Source organism: Marmota marmota, unplaced genomic scaffold, assembly GCF_001458135.2.
Source record: "Marmota marmota marmota unplaced genomic scaffold, marMar, whole genome shotgun sequence".
Classification (NCBI taxonomy): domain Eukaryota; kingdom Metazoa; phylum Chordata; class Mammalia; order Rodentia; family Sciuridae; genus Marmota; species Marmota marmota.
Window position 1 is genome coordinate 12229078 of NW_025999924.1, and position 24384 is coordinate 12253461.

Consider the following 24384-nt stretch of genomic DNA (forward strand, 5'->3'; position numbering starts at 1 on the left):
TGAGGTGGCACATCATTGTGGGTGAATGTGGTGGAGCAAAACTGCTCACCTCAAGGCCAGGAAGGGAACCAGGAGGGGGATCAGCATCCCATTAAACATTTCAAGGGCATGTCCTTAATAACCTAGCAACCTTTCCCTAAGCCCCACTTCATTAAGATTCCAACCACTCCCAATTCAAGCCATGTGTTAAAGCACTTGGGGAACAGACATCAATGTAAACCCAGTAGCTCAGGAGGCTGTGATAGGAGGATCGCTAGTTCAAAAGCCAGCCTCAGCAAAAGTGAAGCACTGAACAACTCAGTGAGAGACTGTCTCTAAATAAAAAATACAAAATAGGGCTGGGGATGTCAATGTGACTCAGAGGTTGAGTGACCCTGAGTTCAATCCCTGGTACCAAAAAACAAACAAACAAACAAAAAAAATGGGGATTGAGGACACATTCAGTATCCAAATAATAGCAGCCACCATAATATACTACTACTGAATGTATAGTGTATAAAATGGAGATACAAGTCTAACAGGAGGATAACATGGGCAGGGAATTAGTGGGTTTTTCATCTGGTATCAGGGCCCTGAAACTTTATGATCTTTAGTTTTTCCTAAGATTTGTATGAGTGTTAAGACATTTGCAATAGTAAATTTGTCATTTTTACTACAATTTTTCTGATTAAAAAAGTACCTACTACAAAAATATTTAACAACCAGTAACTTGGCTATATGGAATAGTGTGTCCCCATAACTTAACCACCTATATAGCCTAAGCGCTTCCAGAATGTATACTCAGCATAAGTAGATATCCATAGAAATATGAGCAGATCCATCCTCTTCCAATTTGTTCTTCAAGTTCTTAATTTTTTACTATCTTCCATATCTGAGAATGGAGAGAGAGAGAGAGAGAGAGAGAGAGAGAGAGAGAGAGAGAAATATGTTTCTTTTACTAAGATATGCAACTGTCACCATTATCAATTTCCAGGACCTTTTCACCATCTCAAAGAGAAGGCTCTATATCCATTAAACAATAACTAACCTATTTCCTATTGTTTTTTGTCACTAACTTTTAGATGCAGTCATATTTCTGCTACCAAGTAGAAGTTCAATAAATTAGCAGATACATCAATATAAAATGGAATCTGAAATTGTGTTCTTCAGTGTTACTCAAACCCCTTATTACACTTTCCATGGAGATGTTTTTTAGTCAAAACATTCTTCATAAATCTGATGTGTACATATCTTTGTTGGATAACAACTTGTACTTATATCCTTTCCTTGAGAATGTATATAAAAGTACAGGGAGTTTCTTAAGACATTATTAATGAGAACCGAGAGATACGTCATTGCTTTAGATTGGCTTATTATGGAAACAAAAGGTATTTTTTAAAATAATGACATACAGGCTTTATCCAGGCCCTTCCCTTTCATTTCCTTTATGTGGCTTCACATATTAAAAAAGAAAACTCACTAAGCATAATTTTAACATTAAGAGAAAACTTCTAAGATATACAGTTCAGGGACTATATAAAGTTAAAACTGTCATAAATGACATTTCATATTAAAGGGAAGACATCATAAAATTGAACATGAGAAAATAGAAACCAATGCCTGTGTCCCAACATTGTAAAAATAAGCAGTGAGTGGATGGATGCCTGCATAGATGAATGGCCAGCTGTCATGCAGAGACCTTCACTAGGGAGAAGTGTCCTTCAGCTCTTAACCAGGGCTCAAGAACATGCTCTCGTCTTGGCTAGCTCTGACCTTGTCTTCACTTTCAGTTGGAGGACACACTGCTGTTCCAGAGGGGACAATTCTCCCTTCCTAGGTGCATTTTCCGAATGCCTCTTTGTGGAGAGTTATGAAGAAAATTGGTGCTCTCATTTATTCTTTATGATACTTAGCAGAAACATGGAACTCTGACCCAAGAATTCGTAAGAACTGAAGATAATAAAATATATTAAAGAGTAGGATGGCTGTGGAGATAATAAAAAAGGCTGCTGATTAGGAATACAGAGACCTGGTATGTTCCTGACATTTGCTAATTAGATGTAAAACTGGTGAAAATAAATTTGCCACTCTGGGCTTTTTTTTTTTTTTTTTCCTCATCTGTGAAATGAGAGGATTGGAAACAATTATTTCTGTGATGCCCTCCAGCTCTGAATGTCTCTTTTTATACTAACTATATGTTAATCTCCCCTTGGATAATCCAAAAGGCACTCTAAATGTCTTTTGGGTCATCTTTATGCACATAATTCATTACTGTATAGTGCAGGGTAAGGAGATCCCCTTTGTGAAAATTATCTCACTGCTTTTATTCTATATAAATGACTTCCAGAGCTTATGCTAACAATTATTTCTAAAATTAAATGTCCTCTTTCCATATGACCCTCTGGGGAAACCTTCTTCCACTAGTTTTGGTTTCAGAACCACAAGCTGGTTTGTTATGGCAAGACACATTCACTTTAACACCCAGTCACATAATTTCAAGTATGTCAGTCACTAACCACAAATAATTAGACTGAAACGCCCCTAGTCTTGGGGACATTGTGTCCACATGTAGGTACAAGGAGTGGTTGCTTTTTTTCCCCCCTCTATACCATTTTTACAGTTTTATCAAAAAAAAAAAAATCTTTGACTTTGTGTGAGGTTAGCTTAAGCACATTGTCTCATAAGTGAAGTTGCAAAGATTTGGTTGTATGTGATTGCAAAAGAGACCCCTCAGTTTTTGTAAAGTAATAATCAAAAATAGATCAGAACAAAAACATGGAACAAAGGAACCCAAGTGGCAGGAGGCCAGGAAATATTGATCAAGAAGCTAATGCTCCACACCTGTTAGCAGAGGAGGGAAAGAGAGACAAAGCACAAGTACTCAGATAATGCAACCCTTGAATATCAGATAACTGAGCAGTAACTACTGCACTATATATATATCGTACAGAAAGTGTTCATGATCAGCACAAATAATCAAGAACAATTTAGATTACATTCAGTATGAAGGAAAAGGTTAATAGTGATTAAGAATCACAGAGTTTTAAAGCTTCTAAAAATGTTTGCTCTGGTGTACAGAGATCTCAAAATTAGAATCTCTGGGGACACAAATGAATGTTTTAATTTCTCTTTTCATTGGAAAATTTAATATACTTATAAATACTTCAGTTTCTTATGCTTTTATATTTCAACTTTCGTGGCCATATTTCACAAGCATGTATATTTATGCCAGTGCCCTGAATTGTTTCTAATTAAGGTAGTCATAATTTAGGAAATTAACACTAATTTAGCACTGCTCTATGCTATGGTATATTTTATACTTAATTTTGATCTCTGTTATTTCTATTATACCATTTTATGAGGTGAAAAAACTGAAGATCAAAGGAGTCAAGTTACAAGTTCAAGGATTGTAATATAAAAGGAAGAGCTGTGTGTGGATTCATATCTCGGTATCCCCAGGGCCAGATTTATAATAATAACAGTGAGATAAGAGGATAGCAAAAAATCTTTTTAAATGAATAGAATATGCTGCCTCGCCACCAAAACACCCTAAAGGAGACATATATTTTGGCACTATTCTCATTCCATGGAAGCACATTTCTTCCTCACATTTTGGAAGACAAGTTCAGAAGTCATTTGTTAAATTAATTCAATTTTTATTGCTAATAATTAATAAATACACAAAATTTCAACTGTTCATGAACAGAAGATGGAAATTAGGTAAATGAGAAAATGCATAATTCCCCAGAAATCTTTGTGCCTTTGTGTGATCTCTTATGTCTTTTTTCCACTGATGATTGGTTTTCACCATTTTCCTTGATATATGATTGTCTTTTTTACTTGAGCAACTTCAGAAGGAGCACATTTAGTTTGAAACATTTTAATGTTAATGATTATTAAGCCTTCTATGAACTTGACAGCTGTCTCTCTGTATCTCTTGTCCTTGCTTCTGCCTGGTACAATGGAAATTACTAAGTTAAACCCTATCCTTCAATTTTCTTCTGGTCCAGGACAACAATCCAGGATTTCTCAGCAAGTCTTCATATTCCATGTTTTCTCATAGGCCTAACTCTCAAGTCCATTTTTTCTTATTCTTGTCCAGTGGCTTTCAACCTGGGCAGAATGTTGGAATCACCTGGAAACTTTTAAGAAAAAATAATGTCAGAAAATAGCAACAGATAATCATTGGCTTCATTATCAATATTCAGTACATAATTCCCAGATCGATGGACAGTTTTGTATGTGTGAAGAACATGATCCAGAATATCAGGGGCATGGTGAAATTGCCCTGTGGACTTAAGCATGCTATTTCCTGCTCACACTGTCAATATCAGCATCTTTATGAAAATATGAACATAATCATGTTTGCCAATGCCTGACTTTTGAAGCAGTTGGAAAAACCAAATGTTCTCTATAAACTTTAAATCATCCTGTTTGTGTTTATTACTATTATCAAGATCTATTAATTTTTAAAAATTTTATTCCTTTCCAAAATTCTCATTATCCACATCTCTGCCCACCCAGTAAATTCTCTACAGTTTTCTAGCTTTCTTTTCTAGCCTTAAGCTATTTTTCTTCTCTTCATTAAATATCTCAGTGAATATAAGTTAGCCATAAAATGCTAAAAATATGTATATGTGTAGAAAGTCAATAAAAAGAACAAAAAAGTTGAATTCAAGTTATTATATGCCCCATTTGGCTCAGTCATTACTATATTTCTCTATTTCTTTAAGAGTGTGTGTACATAAAACAGTGTTTATCTTCATCATATTTTATGTTTTGTTTAGCTACAGCACCATTCTGCAACAAGAGGAATTTTTTTCTAGGCTTTGTCATGTCACTAATAAGCTCCATACCACTCTGAAATTTACAGAAAGTAATTAGAAAAGAATAAAAAGGCATACAAATGTAACGTATAATGAATACTAGTTGACTTTAGGGGAAAGTAAATTATAATGATTAAAAACTTAGAGCAAGAAATATATATGTAGATTCTACTTTTGATAAATTTGTTTTATATTTCATTTATTTATAAACTCTTAGTTATCTCTTCTTTGTTCATAAACTAGATGTTAGAATTTACAAGAACTGTTATAGAAAGTGCGTATGTACTATTTTCTAATATGACCTCATATGTACTCAATGTTTGCAGAGACATTCAAATATCTTTTTCATTATAAAAAATGAAAGTCCTAGGACATTATTTTTAAGGTGGGATAATTGAAAATCATGGATTTTGACTATCTCTTTTTATATGATAATATTAGAGATAATTGTTCTTAATCAAAATTGTGAAGAGTTGGTTATTTCATATAAAGCTTTGTATATTTGAAGAACAAAAATAGTCTCTAGGTTTTTTTATTGCACTATTTAAACATGCTCCATTAATAGAGAAGTAAGGTACTCCATTAATATTGAAGTTTTTAAAATAGTATTTAATAGTATTTAATGTATAGTGTTTTATAGTATAGTATAAATCATAACATTTTTGTTCTTGCACCCCAGAAATGAACTGCTAATCTTTTTAATTCAAGCAATAAAAACACAGTTTAGTCAGACATCTATTCCTTTAGCACAATATATTTTATTGCTTTCATTGTCATTATTGTTATAAACATGAAAACTGAGTTTTCAGCTTTAGCTATAATTAAATATTATATATGCTCATGATCTAGAATAATCAATTAGGTCAATGATTTTCACATTTCTTTATCATTTACACTCAAATTGTAAAGAAATATAAATGCCTGCACTAGGATGTTTTGGGGTCAAGACTAATGTCATCTGTCTAAATTTGGAAATGTTTTTGAAAATTTAATTTTATGGTATATTCCTCATTTTATCTTTCTAAGTATTATGAGTTTAAATTTCTTACACTCGAGGAAAACTGATGATGCAGGAACCTATAAGATATTACTTCCTTCTCTGCTACTCTTGCCCTCCCTGCTTGTGCTTCCAGGCTGCACAATCAGACAGGAGCTGATTGAGCAAGACAGTGGTAAAAGAAGGGGCAGTGGAAGGCAGGAGTCCAGCTTTTCTGTTAAAACTGAGGTCCTTAGAAGGTTCAAAACAGAGTATTGTGGTCAGACTTACATTTTAGAAGATGATGCTGGGTACTGAGTTGAGAATAAATTATGAGCTGTCAAAAGCAGAAGCAGAGAGACCAGCTAGAAATGATTGTAATAATCTACATAAAAAGATGGTGATTAATTTGACCAAGTTTGAAGTCAGAGATATGAATAAATTGAGATAGATGCTTGGGGAGACAGAAATGTTTAATCTGATTCAAACATTACACAATGCGTACACATATTGAAATAGCTCATAGTACCCTGTTGTTTGCAAGTTTGTGTTTTTTATGGAGTAGTTAAACCATTATTGTGCACAATGTTTGTTTTTATGTAACAGTTAAAAAATAAATTAAATTAATAGGTGACTGTAGTTTAAAAGTAGATCCAGCCAGGTGCAAGTGACTCATGCCTGTAATTCCAACAAATAGGGAGGCTGAGGTAGGAGAATCAGAAGTTCGTAGTCAGTCTCAGCAACTTTGCAAGGCCCCAACCAACTCAGTGAGATGCTGAAAACAAAAAACCAAGAGTATATCAATAACTATTCAATTACTCATCAATAAAAAAGAAAAAATATTTACCCACATATGAAACACATAAACATATCTTGAAAGAATCATGCTTACAGGAGAAAAAAAAGCCATATGCACAACATTAAATACTGTGTTACTATATTTATGTGGAACTCTAGAATAGAAAAACCAAGACTGACAGAAAACAGAACAGTGGTTTCCTGGGACCAGGAGTAAAACTTGGTAATGACTGCCTGTGGAAATGTTCACTTCAAAAAGGGTGTGGACTTTTATATAGAAATTGCACTTACATAAGTCTATAAAGAAAAAAAAGCAAATTCAATAGTATTTGCTGATAGAAGTGTGTATGAGAGAAAGAAACATGGCAATACAACATCTGCAATGTTTCTGGTGTCAGCTACTAATAGAAAGTCATCATTATCTGATATGCAGAAAACCATGGTAAAATGGATTTTGGTGATCAATTTTGGCATTGGATGTGATACTGTGACACCCTTACTAAAACCAATTATTCTGTATAATTAATATTCACTAATAAAAATGAAAAAATAACAGCAAAAACTGTCAAGTCAAGTTTTTTTAGATCCTGCAAATTAAGCAAAAGTTTGCAAAAATCAAGTGGAGTTGGTAATTAGGCAATTGGATATATGAGTCTTGGTTGAATGGTAAAGTCTAGCCTAAAGATAATCTTTTAGTATTTATCAGAATACACATAGGAATAAAAGTCAGAAAACTAGAAAAGAAATGTATACCTACAAATATATACTTCTAAAATTCTCCTATCATGTATCATTTATCCAAATGTCTATAAACTATTCCATCCCTTCCACCAACTTAACTGTAATGGTGTATTATTTTTTCCTATCATTTTTGTATCACCTTGCTAAACACTTGGCCAGAAATATGCTCATTTACAGTGACTATGGATTGAATGTGTCTCCTTGAGATCATTCAGCATGGAGAAGATTTTTTTTAAAGTAGATCAAACAAAGGCCCATACTACAGAGCAATAGTAACTAAAACAGCATGGTACTGGTACCAAAACAGGCGGGTGGACCAATGGTACAGAATAGAGGACACAGAAACCAATCCACAAAACTACAACTATCTTATATTTGATAAAGGGNAACCCACAATAAAAAATTAAAAAAAAAAAAATAAATAAAGTAGATCAAACAAGTATCATTAACAGTTGATTTTCAGAAATCATTTCTAGATTGGGACCATATAATACTTAACAATTGAAATAGAATCCTTTCTTGTTATAAAAGTTTAACAAAACAATCTTGTTGATTTTTAACAACAGTGTGAAACTTATCCCTTTTATGGTTGAGTGGAACAGGTCTGGAGATCCCGTTGAAATACTGTTATCTATCTTTGGTCCTAATAGTTTGAGTAAGCAGCTACTTTCAACTATTAAGATGTTTACCTGGCAAACTTATTTGGTTTTTCCCTGATGAATGGTGCTAATGTTAATATGTCACTTTTAACTTTATACTAGTTAGACTGGAAGTTCTTTGCCTTTCTTCTCTACTCCAGGAAGTATATTCTGGAACCTAGTATGATGTGGCTTTTTTAAAAATGAAAAATCAGTCCAATTTTAGACTTAAATCAATAAGTGACTGTTAGTTTCACACTGTCTCAGCTGTAAAAGTTTAGATCCTTTTTCATTCATGAGTTCTGTGAGTGATTTTCTCAAAATGTCCCCTTTCTCTTGGTAACTTTGTACATAAAAGTTTCAATGCTGTGCTGATTTGCCATCAAATTCAAAGCAATGTTAATATGTACTAATAAAATACAGTTAAAACTACTATCATTCAATCTGTCTTACATACATAAACATGTATTCAGAAGGCCAAATTTCCATATGTTGATATGCAAATGTCCAAAATCTATGTGTGTGTATCTATTTTGAAATCAATCACTAGTATTCTCTAATATGGATCTTATTTAAGACTCATTTTGAACTTAGATTGAAAGAGTATGCTTTTCTTTCCCTTCTGTAGGGTTATACTTAGCATAGTCTTCTAATAATACCTTGGTACTCTTTGGCAAGTAGCTACCAACGATTCTTATAGTACTTATTATAATGTACTTATTATAATGTACCCTGCTGCATTAATACAGGAATATAAATTGTTTCATGGCAAGACTGACAAATGATCAATACTCTAATGTGAAGCACAGATTGTGACTAATTGTGTTAGTACATGGGTATGCTACTCCATTGCTTCCTAATTCCACATTATGTCAAACTTGATAAGTCATTTAAATATTATTTTATATTATGTACAAAAGAAAATTGTAATTTTAACTTGCACAGAAGGAATACCTTCATTAGAATTTTTGTTTTTGATAAACTAATTAATTAACCTAAAGAAGGGTGAAAGCTAAGCAGTGACAAAGCTTTTTCTTTTTTCATCAAGCATTTCTTCTTCATGGTAATTTTCTGATGGGTCATTAATTCATTCTCTTCTTTTAATTATTTTCCAAATGATATTTACTCTTAGCAATCAATTGTGTATATCCTCAGATATTTAGTTGATTTAAATTTGAAAACTCATGAACAATGAAATAGAAACAGTCATATTAAAAACAATCTAGAGAGACTTACTAATGGAAACCAAGCTAATAGTAATGCAAAAAAAAAATATTTTGACCAAAATTACTGAAGAAGAATGAATTATATTAAACAATACCCTGTTCAAGCTTCTAATCTACTTAGTGCACACATATACAGGGATTATGTAATTTATAGTCCATCATTAAAAGTTTAAAAAATTGAGGTTATAAAAAGATGATACTGAAAACACATTGTGTTTTAAATTTCTATTTCAGTGTGAATATATATTAACAATGGGGATTCAACATGACTTTTCTTTAAAGAATTAGTTCTTAGATATATGCCCATTAAAAAGCACACACACAAATATACATATTCATACACAAAGGAGTTAATAAGAAAATAATCAATGTACCCAAATTTTAAAAATGGTTATACCATTTTAATCATACTTAATTTGCCCAAATTATTACTCTAAAAGTAATAATCATGTGGACAGTGAGGTAATAAGTGTAAATGAATCTTTAAAAGTATTTTTTGAGAAAGGGAAGAAAAATGGGTGATATGTAGTAGTCATTTTTGAAGACATGAATATCATCCATTGCATAAAAATACAAACAGAGTGAAACTGTATTACCTGGGTCAAATACTGGCTTCAGCATTAACTAATTGTGTGACTTTGCACAAGTTATTTAAATTTTTGTGTCTCAGTTTCATTATCTATAAAGTATTGATAATTTTAACAATCTCCTAAAGCAGTTATGATGATAAAATGAGTAAATATGAGTATTTAGCTAAGTGTCTGGAAAATAAAATTTAATATACAAGTGTTAAATATCATTATGATTATGGCTATAATTGTTTAGATGGGCAAGTGAATATATTAATAAACTTGGTATACACACATAATGTAATAGTATTCAGCCATATACAGAGTGGTATCCTGTGGTTTTGTAACAATATAGGTGAACCTGGAGGACATTTTATATTAAATGAAATAAGGCAAATTCAGAAAGACAAATACTGCATGAACTCACTCATATGTTGAATCTAAAAGCACTTATCTCAAATAAGTAGAGTCACATAATGGTTACCGTAGAGGGAGGAGGGTTGGTAGGAAGGAAGATGAGGAGAAGTTGGTCATGACCAAGACATAAAGTTAGAGAAGAGAAATATGTTCTCTTGAACAGTAGGCTGACTATAATTAATATATTTCATACTTCAAAACAGTAGAAGAGGGGATTTTAAGTGTTCTCATCACCAATCAATAATATCTGAAGTGATGGACATGCTAATTATATTGATTTGATTATTACATAATGCACATGTGTTTCAGAAAATCTCTCTGTACCCCAGGATATTTACAATTATTATTTATCAGTTAAAGTAAATTAAAGCTTAAAAAAACAATAAATGTACACTATTTGACCAGAGACAATATATACAGTTGAGGATAAGATAGCAATGAGAGGAGATGCTGGTATATCTGAGGAACCATAAGGAGAACATATTCAAACACAATGGGAAGATTAGCCGCATATGAGAGAGGAGATGACTCTTCAAAAGGGAAAGAGGGAAAGAAATGAAAATTAGGTGTGTCTATGAGTTGGTAGATGTTTGTGTGTGAAAGTTCTTTCTTTTGAAATAAAGTCATTATCTGTGAGTAAAAGAAATTGTAGGGGGAAGGAATAAAGGAGTATTAAAATAGCATAGTATGTTTTAAATGGTCCTTTAGAAAAAAAATGAAGTAGTGATTAGGTTACCATGGTAGGGGTATTATATCAATTTGTACTCTTGCTCAATTAAACAACAAAATATTTTTTTCTTTCTTTCTTTTTTTTTTTTGGAGGGAAAGGTAGGGGGCAGGGGATTAATAAATATTTTTACACACACACACACACACACACACACACACCAAGATAAACTACAGTAATAAAGATCAAAGTTGTTTAGAGTAGAGAAACACTTTGAAGAACTGTTAAAATATTCAAGCATATTTTAACTCTATCATAATGGTTATAAGGACTTGTTTGTTTCTAGGAATCATCTATCCCCTTTTATTCTATAATTACAAATAAGTTAATTTTCTAAGGATGCTTTATATGGACAATTTACTTGCTCAGTAAGTAAGCATTTTCTTCTAATTGCTAAATCCACTAACCTCTCATTATTACTATTTCTTCAAGTACTTGTTTAGTTAAGTTAAATTAAGCAATGTCAAACTGACATTTTGAAAACAATGCTCAACTTTGTCATTTTCAAGCAGAGATATAATATTAATGATTATTAATTAACTATGGGCTACTGTAGATAGCGTAAACAGTTTCCAAATTTTTATTTTTAAATAGATGAAAGTAAAATTCTTCACAAATATCTGAATAGACAGTTTATTTTCATAATAAGAGAGCAAATAGCTGTTTACATTCAAAGAGATCATTCTGGATGGGAGAACAAATTTAAGCTTGTAATTTCTGTGAGGAGTTTCTCAACACATTAAGTTGTATTTCTGATGATTTTTCAAGGCATAATAGTTGCTTACCACATACAATAATTTTTTTTAAAAAGGCATCCTATCTTGAGAGGTAAGTATTCACTCCCCTAGTGAGAAATGTATGTTTCATTACCAAGCTATCCAAAAAAGAGAAAGATGATAAAATGGAAATATTTAACTTAAGCATCTGCTAAAACAAAATATTTGCTTTTCTTCATTTGTGATTTTCCTTTATTTCCTCCATTTAATTCATCAGTGATCAAATTCAAGTACAAAATCTTTATTACTATAAGATTTACCCTACAATGACAATACATCTTAAAAATTGTTCACAAAGTAACCATGTATCTATTTTTAATAAAAGAAAAATTTCTAAGTAGGAATTGGTAATGAATTGACAATATTGCTATGTTGATAACATGGTTCTTACAAATGATCCCATCTTGCTGAAAAAAATTTGAAGATAATATTTGATAAATTGTGTTACATATAATCTAATTTTTTAACATTAAAAACTACTTTTTACTTTTAATTATAAGATCATGCCTTTAATCAGCACTACTAAAACTATCCTTGGTAAAAAATTAGATAAATCAGTCATAAATCCAGTGATGATCTTTTTAAATATAACAAAGTAATTCATGGTGGATTGGTCTTTAAGAAAAAGTTGAATATTTCATTTTTGACTATTAAAATTACATTTAAAACCTATTTTATATAATTATTTAAATGTAAATTTTACAGAAATTTTAAGCTATTAGAAAAATATCATTTTAGTCATCATTTTGATAACTGTATTTGTACTGAACATGAGGCATGTGTTTAAAATTCAACTAGATTTTTATCTTTTTTATTTAAAGATTTTTCAGTAATTACCTCTATTAAGTATATAGTATATACAGATACATTCCATGCATTATCACTGACTCTCAATGCATGGAGTATATTAAATATAATTTCATATAAATATGTATAAGAAAACACTAAAAAATAATGTGTATGTATGTGTGTGTGTGTGTATATATATATATATATATATATATATATATATAAACTCAAAATCAAAAACCCAGTGGATATAACAGGAAAAAAAAGTTGAGGTACAACTGATTCCAACTCTCATGGGTGTTTTACAATACCAAGGCGTATCAATCCTGTCAATTGATACACAGAAAACTATAGACAGCCTTGAAATCATAAACATTTTAATTTCATTTTTTTGGCAGATGCCCCTTTATCTGCTTCTGTAAATTTTGCATGATCCAGAACAAGTTTGAAGTAATTATATTTTAGCTAGTATAGCTTACTCACAAATAGCAAATTAATGGAGTATTTATATATAATGTGAAAATGAAAATTGATTCCATTATTGACCAAAAATATTTCAATTCACAATAAAAATATAGTTTTAAGAAACATTTAATGAGAATAATATTTACCTTGGTAAAACTTTTACTAATGTCAAGTAGTAAGGGCACCAAAAAGTGCTTGTATATTAACAACCTCCAGGTGACAACACAAGGGTTATATAGTGTATCTTTCTTTTTCTATTTTTGTCTATTTTTTTTAATTTAAAAAAATTTTTGAGATGCATGTCAGAAATTCAAAATACATAGCCTTTGTAATATTCAGGAAAAAGCTTTTATATTAGTCTAATGTCACCTAGATTAAGTGTAATACTATATTTAATAATGTAAAATATTATATATATTATTACATTAACTTGTATGTAATACAATATATAAATATCAATTAAATTACATAATACATATATGACCTTTAAGACTAAATAGTATATTCAGAAGTGTATTACAAAAATAACTGTCACCAAATATTATGAAAAAAATAGAGTAACTGACTTTTGGATAAGATGTTATAGGTTTTGAAACTTATTACACATACATGTATATATGTATATGTCAATATACAGATATATATCAGATAAATATGATATCCACTTGGTAACAATAATATTGAATATAATATTGAAACATAATTTAGTCATGCTGTTAAAGCATTATTAAATTTATATTTAATCATAGTCTCATAGTTTGTATATAAATACATTATGAATTAACTCATAAATTATATTTTTTAAAAAGCTTGAAGTTAATAATAATTGAGAAGTTATTAATAGATTCTTTATTTGAAGTACTGCTATTTGCCCAACATTTTATTAGAGTAAAACTAATTTTTTGTTCAATGAGATTTCCTCCATGTCAAGATCATTGTACTGTCATGTGTAACTAATTAAAACAAATTAAAAAAATTTTAAAAATACCTTTAGGAATTTGGTGTTTATATATGATAATGTTAATTTTGAAAAGTATATTCTTAAACATCAGTTATAAAACTGTTAAAGTTTTAGCTAAACAGGCCATTATAATGTATTATTTTTAATACAAGTGCACAAATAATGAATTGACCTTTGAAATAAAAAGTAGGAATTAAATGTACCTAGAGGTGTATTTATTGTTTTCTCTGAAGTCTGCAAGGCACACTGGCAAGGTGGTTGTGTTTTAAGGGCAGCTGTCTCATCATTCATTCTTGTTTCTGGGATCATTTGGAGTCTCTCACTCCATAAAATATAGAAGAGTGCTGAAATGAGGTATCAGCACAGTTTGGGTCACAAGAGATGAGACTTTGATAGTCCCAATTTACCCAAGGAATCTGCACAGGTTGAGTGCACTGTGGACATGGGCTATGTGTAAAACTGTCTTGAGAAATCATGAAGCAGGTTACTGTCCAGTAGCTCCATGCTTCCTGAGAGAAAAAGTTAATTTCTTACGTGTCATATTTTATAGATTTGAGGTCTGGGCTGAGAATCTTGGAATTTCATCAGTTGAACAGTAACTATATATAACATACTGTTTTTCATTTTTATGAAATCTGTAGGAAAATTTCTAAATAAATCTCAGTGTCTATTAACTGGGATATGGAGGCTGAAAGAAGTGATACTAATTGTAATAAAACTAATTGTAAAAGAAATATGAAGGTTTTAAAAAGCCCAAGAAACAAAAGTAAATGCCATCAAATGCTCCATTTGGCATTGTGGTCAATATTTACATGGTTGGAAAATATAAGTAGTTTATGGGTGTGGAAATTTCAGTTAGAAGTGCAAAGTCATAATCCACATGTACAGCATTAAAGTAGAAGTAATAAGTTAGAAAGTGGAAGAGAAGGAAGGGACTTGTTACTTTCATTATAAACGGTTTAAAGTTCTCTGAACTATAAATGGAAATAAATATACTACATGGAATTACAAAGGAAGCTGGGCATGGTGGCACACCTCAGTAATCCCAGTGACTCAGTGGTCTAAGGCAGGAGAATAGCAAGTTCAAAGCTAGCCTCAGCAAATTAGCAAGGCGCTAGGTAACTTAGACACACCCTGCCTCAAATAGATAGATAGATAGATAGATAGATAGATAGATAGATAGATAGATAGATAGATAAATGGACTGGGGATGTGGCTGAGTGGTTAAGTGCCCCTGGGTTCATTCCCAGGTACCAAAAAAGAAAAAAAATTTACAAAGGAGAGTAGGGAAGAATTAATACCAGAGACACAATTATAGCATGAAAAAGGAAGATATGAGAGACTATATGTGGCCAAATCCCAATTTTTGACAAAAAGTCAATGAATGATGCCTGTCATAAATCTGTATAAGAAACAGACACAGAAGAATATTGGGTCAGACTGATCAATGTGAGAATGGACGATAGTTAGAAACACACATTAGATCATTTTTAATACCGTGTGATGCATTCCTTTCATATATTTCTCAATTATGCAGAAAATTAAAAAGTAAAAGTATAACAGAATTTTAAATGGTAATTGTTTTATGGTCCCTTTGGCTCTGAGGGGCTGTACTTTCGATCTTATGTTTAAGAAAGAAATTTATTTTCATCTCTCCTTTTAAATATCTATTTAACAGTGACTATTGAATGTATCAAGTAATCTTTTGCACATGCTTTGTGACTACAATGGAAACGTTGCTATTTTTTCTTTTCTTTTCTTTTCTTCTTAACTTTTCCAGTTTGTGTACAACTTCAAGCATCTGGTTTGTTTCATTTTCCAGCTACCACTAGGTGTCATCTTCAAAAAAGTAGTTTGTATTGTTAGTTTTTCATATCATACACGGAAATGAGACTTCCATTTATTTTTGCAAGTTCTGTGAGGTTTGAAGGAAACAGGAAGAAATAGCACCCTGTTTTTATAAGTATTTTATAAGTATTTTATTCTAACAAAGATTTCTACCTCAATTCCAAATTAGTGGGCACTGTCCAGTGCCTCTTTTCTTAGAATACATACTTTTTGATCATTCCCCTTGACACTTTAGGTTCTGCTCATTACGTTTTCTGGTTCTGCTCTCAGGTACTCATGATAATTATCAGTACTCTAAACTTGATCAGCTTCTGTGGCCCAACTGCTTTCCCATGCTACTTCCAGTTTCTGACTCTTTTTTCCTCATCTGACACAGTGTCCCTTAGTGCTCCCTTAGTCATTGATGACGTACATATTTCCTCCTCTGAGTGCCTGACCTACATATAAGCCTGAGGATGTGCCATGAGCATTTTATACTTAACTTGCCAAAAACTGAATTTATTTTTTTCCTACTCTGACTACAATGTGCTTCCTGATGTCCTAAGATAACACTATACATGGCATGTAGCAGTGATTTGAAATTTCAGTATATGGAGGGCCTGTTAGGACACAGACTGCTGTGTCCCAAATGTAAAGTTTCTGATTCAGTGGGTCTGGGTTGGAGACTATGAAGGACTGTGCATTTCTAACAAGTTCCAGAGGGAACTGGTGGCTTGACAACTGTTTAAAAACCATTATCACACAGAAATCATTTCATATTTGTTAGATCAATAATTACTATGCATTAACAAATGGTTAAAATAAGTAATATATACTCAAAAGTCAAATCTAGCATTAGAAATTTTCACAGAAGTTTGCAACTTTGATCTGAAAGAACAAGGAAGATCATTGGATCTAACACCCTCTCATTATAGGTTAGTAAACCAGGTGTAGAAGTGAAATGACTTATGTGAGGAAAAATAACTAGACCCAATTAACCCTGTTTTTCTATAAAAATAAAATAGTTTATATTTAGCTATTCAAGGATTATGTTTCCAATTCCAGAGATGAATGTTGAATAGATTATATTTTCCCTATATGAGTGAGCCTCCAAATGAATAAAAAAACTACTAAGTTTTAGTCCGCCTCTCCATATTCTTGAGATGCATGGCAAAGGAAGGAGGAAATGTAAAACATAATATATCAGTTAAATTTACAGATTTTACTATTCCAAGCAGTTGGGCAAAGCAGTGTGTTGTGGAAAGGAAGCAGAGATTTTTGTATTTGCTCCCAAAGAAAGGCGAATCCTTTGTTAGGACTGAAACACGTACAAGGAGGTATACCAGTGAATATCAGAATTTTTGCAGTTCTGAAATCTTAAGCTGTTTTGTTGTTTTCCCAAGATTAGATATTTGCAGGAGTCACCAGACTCCACAGAGTATACTCCCAAGACATGTTTATTTAAAGTCAAAGAACAAAATGGAGCAAGAGAAAGCTAATAGAGATAAGCATTCAGGTCCAAGAGTCTTCAGTTTCCTGTGGGCCCAATCTTGGGGCAACAGGAATATGCTGTCTGAGTCTCTCTCATGAGCAGCTAAGGTCTCTGCAAATAATCTTGGCTCAGCTATGTTCTCTGCAAAGAGATCCCAAATGTGGCTCACTGTAGATCTTCAGTTAAGACAATCTAAGCAAGCCTCGTGAACTAGTTTCAAATTATTAGTGCAGAAGAAAACCTTGAGGGTCTCCAGTAGAGTTTCAGACTCTAAACATGTGTTACATATCCCACTGACATCCTTTTTGGCCAAGCGTACATTTATGGAAATATCTATGTATCCAATACATAGATATTTCCATAAATAAAGACAGAGCCTTTATAATACAGTTACATATCAACTTTATCTTGTATTGCAGGCTTATAGATAAAGTCACTGAAACTATTTTATATGGAGCAGCTGCATGAGAAGCTAGGCAGACAAACTCCCAGGTTCTAGAAGTAGGCTACCAAAGCTAGATAGATGTATGTCTTTTGAGCTCTCCAGGGAAAATGAATGCATTTTTTTCAAGTATTTACTAGAAACCACTTATATACAATGGCAGTGATGCTTTGGTGACTAAATTCAATTTGCCATATTATAATCTAGTTGCTTCTAAGAGATACATTAGATTTCCAGCTTTAAATACCAGGGCAACAGTATGGTTATCAAATCAAGTCTTGTGATAAAGTGATATTTTCTTTGAGGGTTCTATTCTCCAAAAAGGAATTTTCAAACAATATGTTTTTTAAATGAAAGAAAAATTTGTAGGAAGAAATTGAAGAAATATAATACAGTATGTTGATTTTTGTCATTTCCCAATTACCATAATCATGGACAAAGAATCAAGAGACCTAGGTCTTTTAGCCAAAACTCTGTTATCAAGAAAAGATCTTAGATATTTTTCCATATAAAATATATTAATTGTGTTCTATTTATAGGAATACTCATTACAGTATCTTCATCCAGTTTTATTACAGACTTTTAAATTTTTCCTCCATTCTATCATTAGTAATTTTTAGGTTTACATTCCTTGTTTTCAAAGTGTGGCCTATGACTGTCTGCGGTAGAAAGACCTAGGGAATATTTCTCAAACTTTAATGTGTATATGATCTACCTGGGGATTTTTTAAAGATTTAGATTCTGATTATGTATGTCTGGGGTAAGGCCTGAAATTCTTCTCTTCATTTAAGCTCATAGGTAATACCCATTCTTCTATGATCCTGTGTGTTTAGCAAAGATGTTACTTTTTAAAAGATTGTATACGTGCCTGTGTGTATAAATATGAACAGGTCGGTCTGCCACTGATCTCAGTTTCTGAGTTTAGGCCTGAAGATTTGCCTTCCCCCAAAGAAACCTCTCCCCGAGTCATATAAACTATCAACTTTAAGAACTAATTGCTTGAATAAAATATCTAAATTAACCTTCAGTTATAAAATAATGCAGAGCTACTCTCATCCTGACACTCCCTTAAACTCTAAATTGGAAGCCTGATATATCCTGTTTCTTAATTTTGAGCACTTTATTGGGCATCTTTAGTTGCTTAAGCATCTATGACTTTCAAACAACTGCCAAGCCCTCTGCCTTTAGATTCAAAATTTAATTAGGGTCAGATATTTTGTTGGAAGGTTTAAAATAAAATCTTTTGTACTTTTCAAAGTTACAAGATTCTTTTTCCTTCAACTGAAGAATGAAGCAGCAATATTATATTTCTTTTAGTACTCAGCTAGAAAAAAAGCAGCATCCTGTTTTACTTATTTTTTTCTTCTTGTCCCTTCACTGGTCTTTTTGTCCTCACACTCTCAAATTCACTCTAAAGTCCTTTCATGCCTCTTTTCCACATTTCAGAACTCTATTCTGCTACCTAAATAAAATGCCTGACACAGTATGTGACACCAAGTAGGCACATAAGAACCTAGTACATGCCTGCTCTTAACGGAGTTCTTCCTTTTGTCATTAGTTATTCAAATGTTTTTCAATATAGCACAAGAAAGCAATGTGATGATTTCTCTCACAGCCTGACAATGTGTTCTGATTTTCTTCTTCCTTGCTTTGCAGTATAAGCAAGTGGAACAATACATGTCCTTCCATAAATTACCAGCAGATATGCGTCAGAAGATACATGATTACTATGAACACAGATACCAAGGCAAAATCTTTGATGAAGAAAATATTCTCAATGAACTTAATGATCCTCTGAGAGAGGTAAGATTTATTGTTCTCGATCTTTGTGATGTATTGTCATTGTTTATTTCTTCTTTTCTTTGGAAATCCTCTGGTTTATGTTATAACACCACTCAAAATAAAAACCGGAACTAAATGCTAAGACTTTTTTTTACCTTAATTCTCATTTATTTTTCTCTCATTCAAAAGCCAAAAAGAAAAACAAAACTTTCAATTTTTAACAAAAAAGTACCTGAAACTGATTTTTCTAACTATGATTCTCTGAGTATTTTGTCTGTCTTCCTGGATCCCCCAATTTTTTCCTTATGGCTTCATTGTCTGTGCCTTCCCAATCTCATGCTTACAAAAACTTTTCATATATCTTAAATTTTTGTTTCGTTTTGTTTTGGTTTCTACTCTTCCCATCTTCATTTTCTCTCATCATCTTGTAGACACTGATCAACAGCTGCTGACCTTATGAAATTGATATATTTCTTTCTTCTTTTTCTTTCTTTTTTTTTTTTTTGAAGAATTTCTTTTATTTTTTCCCCTAGTTGTTAATGGACCTTTATTTTATTTATTTATTTTGTTGTGCTGAGGATTGAACCCAGTGCCTCATACATGCTAGGCAAGCACTCTACCACTGAGCCACAGCCCCAGTCTTGAAAGCAATCTATTTCTTATAACCTAGTTAAAATACTTCACAACATCATTAGCCACTTCTTATCATATTACTTTCCTTCCATCCCTCTCGGGAATCCTTCCTTCTGTCCGCAGCACATGCAGATCACTACAAGACTGAAGGAGAATGCAGCAGGCTATACTTCTTACACTGCTCTCTGCTTTCTTTTATTACCAAATTTCTCTATAATTTCCACATAATTGCTGCATTGTGATTGGTGTTTACATCTTTGCTTTGAAAGTTATCCATGACCTGTTGTTCACCAATGCTTTGTCTTTGAGCCATTGGTAGCACTTTTTATGGAGCTATTAAAGCACACATGCTGAATCTCTTTTTTGGGCTTTTTACATTGAACCATTAACTGAGCTGTTGGCATTTCATTTTCTGTCTCTGAATTTGTTCACTTTAATTTATTTCATTACACACTTCAATTCTGTACATTTGAGCTCTAAGTTCTTGCCATAAACTCCATTTTCTTAAAAGCTTCATGGTATCCCCTGGCACCACATACATAATAAGTTGTGTAATGAAGTCATTATCTTCCATCACTAAAGCATTTATCTTTTAAAATCTCTCTGTAACTTTTTTAGTCATTCTCTCAAGTTATTTGGAATGTAAAAACTTTAGTCCTATTTTGAATCTTTTCCTTCTGTGCTCTGTACATCTAGTTACCCATTGACGTTGGTAATGCATCTCACATCTGTGCCTTGCTTCCTGCTTCACCGAAATGGAACTAACCTTATTCCTCTCACGTGGACTATTTGTCTTCCAGACCTTAGTCTGTTTTCTCCAACTACTGTTTAAGACATCACTGTTAGAATAATCTCTTATGTACATGGGCTGGTCGTTTCTTTGCTCAGAAACTTTCAGTCTTTGCATTACAAATTAAGTCAAATACAGAGTCTGTAGGCTCATATTCCAGCCCCTCTGAACTCTGACTACAGCTGAATTTCCAGCTTTCTTTCTGTTGTTACCCTGTGTATTATAAAGTGGCTTGAGTAGCTTGTAGCCAAAATGAGCAATTTGCTGTTTTGCAAAAATCAATTATAATTTTTCACCTTTGAGTCAAATGTTTTCCATAAATGTTTCTTATCTGTTGGTAAAATCTAGTTCAAATATTATCACCTTCTTTCTGCCTTCTTTCATCAGACCTCAGCCTGGATGTAACCGTTCTTTTCTCTCGAGTCCCAGGCACTTACTCTATAACCTTTGTGTGCTACATATCCATTCTACTTCCTTTATCATTGGTGTTTCACCTTTGTTTTCTCCATCTTTGTCTTGAAATTTCCTTAAAAACAAGGACCATTGGTCAATAATTTTTAAGTTTCTTAAAATTTCTGGCACATTTAGCATAAATTAAATAATTCAAATATTTTTATCCCAAGTGATATCTTTGTGCTTTTTAACCATTCTAAATTTTCTACATCCACTAAAAGTTATTTGTACTTTTAAAACAAAACTGTAAAAATATTAGTTAAGGACTTTGGAAATAAACGTAGCTAAATATCTGCTACTGATACTGATGTAAAATTATTTTAAGTTTTATTTTTGTGGTACTAGGGAACAAAATCAGAATTTTATGCCTGCAGGGCACATACTTTACCATTAAGCCATGTCCCCAATCCTTTTTATTTATTTTATTTTTCAACAGAGTCTGGCTATGTTTCCCAGGCTGGTTCAAGCTGGGACCTTCCTGCTTCAGCCCGCAAGGTCACTGGGATTATAGACTTGAGCCATTATGCCCAGTTGTTGTTGATATTTTTGTGGCTGAATTTACCATTCTGTCCTCAAATTAGAACATACAAATCTTTTTTTTTTTTTTTTTTTGCTTTGTAGAATGTAATTTACAATTTCTGTATTTTTTATAAAAGAAAGCAATATTTATTTATTTTTTAAAAAAACTACCAGTATGGTTTGCTTTATCTCTTTGCTATTATACAGATTATCATTATTTTTTTTTCAATCTAAACCTTCTTCTCTAAAAGGAAGAAGCTTGGAACACTGAAATCAGGTTGTGTTCTCTGAGAGTTCACATGTAGAGTAGGGCAAGTCATACACAGAGATAAAGTAATTCAAGAGACAATATTAGAGATAAAGAAGATGTGATAAAACAAAGGCTCCATTCCAAAGAGGCAGGGAAAAGTTAGGATTCTAGCATCAAATCTCATGAGGAAAAGCAGAAACCTGACAGAACAAGTGCAAAAAGGATTCCTAGGAAATTACCCCTTTAAATGTGAAATAGTTGTCTGTGATAAAAGAAAAAATTTCTCAGTGTAATATAAAATGAAGATAATGGGAAACTTTTCTCTACCATGTATATTATTCTTTCTCTTGCCACACTATAATTTATACTGATTGTGAGTGAAAATTAATCCATTTTCAGTTTTACCTGCAACCACACAGAAACCTACCATTTTGTTAATTCCTGCAACTATTTAATTGCTTTATTATCAATCTTTTTATTTATTCAAATATTGTAGTTTAGGGTCTCAGCACCTTTTATCTCAGCTTCTGAAGTTCATTAATGACTTTTCTCTTTGGCTTTAATCTCAACCAGCTCAAATGCATTCCATTACAGGGCTACCGTATTTGTTGGTATAAGCCCCAAATGTGATATCACTCTCTTCTTGGGGCTGATCATGACCTCCAATGCCCTATGTCCATGCTCCTTAACATGGCTCATGAGACCCTTCTTGTTGGCCTCCAGCTTCATTTCTTCACATTCATGCTTCATCAACCAGTAACTGATAATTTTTGATGAGTATTGTTGATAATTTCCTAAAAAAAAATGCTAATTCTTCTTTGTCTTTCCCCATTCTACTTCTCTACCCTCAATCCTCCTACTTTCCATTAAGCACTCTTGTCAGGCATTGTCCTCTTCCTAAATTTCCTCTAACCACTCCATCTCTGTCATCGTATTTATTACTAGTCAGTTTGTTGTCTCTTTCAGGACTATGAGCTTCTTGAGGATGGAACCTGTGTTTCATACCCTTGTATCTCTAGTGACCAGCATGTACTAAGACTTCATGAGATAATAACTTAGTGAGTATGCAACATAATTATGAATGGAAGCCAGGGTGAGAATAAAATTAGGGCTCCTAAAAATGAAACTATGCAGTGCTTAGATATTTATCACCTGGAAAGGGGAAAACAGTGTGTCTCTACTTACTCTCTTGCCCTTAGCTTTTGCTGCTCTGGCATCAGAATCACACAAAAGTCAATATTTAATATTGTACGGAGCTGAGTATTAGAAAAGGGAAAACACAAGTAAAATAGAAAGGTGGGGAAACACAAACCATGGTAAAGAGATAAGGAAAGTCATTATTAAATGAAGCTTGAGTCTAAAAAAAAAAATCCAGACATGTTTTCATAAGAAATGTTGAATAAGAACAATGGGACATATATCTATCAAATCAGCATACTATGGACCTGCTATAGTCAAGTCATAGTGTTAGATCAGGAGAAATAGATAAAAAATCATAAAGCAGATCATCCTGTTTTTTCTAAGTTGCATTTTATTTAGGAGAAGAGGTGTAAGCTTGCATTAAAGTGGGTTTCTGTAACTGTGGTTCCCCTGGTGCTCTAGAAAGTGCCTGCCACATACATAGAAGACATTGAACAACCAGTACAACACATGTCCAGTAGGTGAACCATAGCTCTCAGAAAGGGAAAGCAGCATTACTTGGTAAGTATTTCATGATAAAAGATAAAAAATAAGATGTTCATTGTACATGAATACATACATGTCACAAAGAACTGCTAATCATACATTTGATTTGGAGGCAATAGCTATTTGAAATATTATAATTAGACTTTAAACGTATTAAGGCTCATTTTTATGAATGTATTTTAAATAATTTGAGATGCTAGAATATAGCTACAAGCAATGATTTCAGCTTACAGAAATATAGGAACGCAGGAACTTATAAAAATGAAGGATACATTATACTTTCAGACCCTCAAATACCCAAACACATATCCTATTGCTTAAAAATAGAAAAAAGTAAAATGTAATGGGAAAGAAAGTGAAAATTTTTCTTTATTCCTAATCAATTTAGGCTATATTAAATTTTATTCATCTTATATACCAGTCTTTGTTTTAAATGTTGGAATACTTTTTTAAAAAAAATCCCTAAGATAAAAAATGGTGATAAGGATTTCTCTTGCCTAAACTTTGAAAACTCTCAGAAAAAAAAAAAATCTCACATAAAATTAGTTCAGTTAGTTGCTATTTTGAAAATACTGTATTGAAATAAATTCTCCTATTCATTTCTGTGGCAGAAATTAGGTGA

General features: G+C 32.3%; 1 protein-coding gene across 1 annotated transcript in view; it reads left to right on the forward strand.

The window, feature by feature from the left end:
- Hcn1 (hyperpolarization activated cyclic nucleotide gated potassium channel 1) overlaps positions 1-24384 on the forward strand; it is a 367370-nt gene that overhangs the window by 266713 nt on the left and 76273 nt on the right. Inside the window, exon 5 of the mRNA XM_015497383.2 lies at positions 19306-19452. Within this exon, the coding sequence (XP_015352869.1) occupies positions 19306-19452 (147 nt within the window). The remainder of the gene's footprint in view (positions 1-19305; positions 19453-24384) is intronic.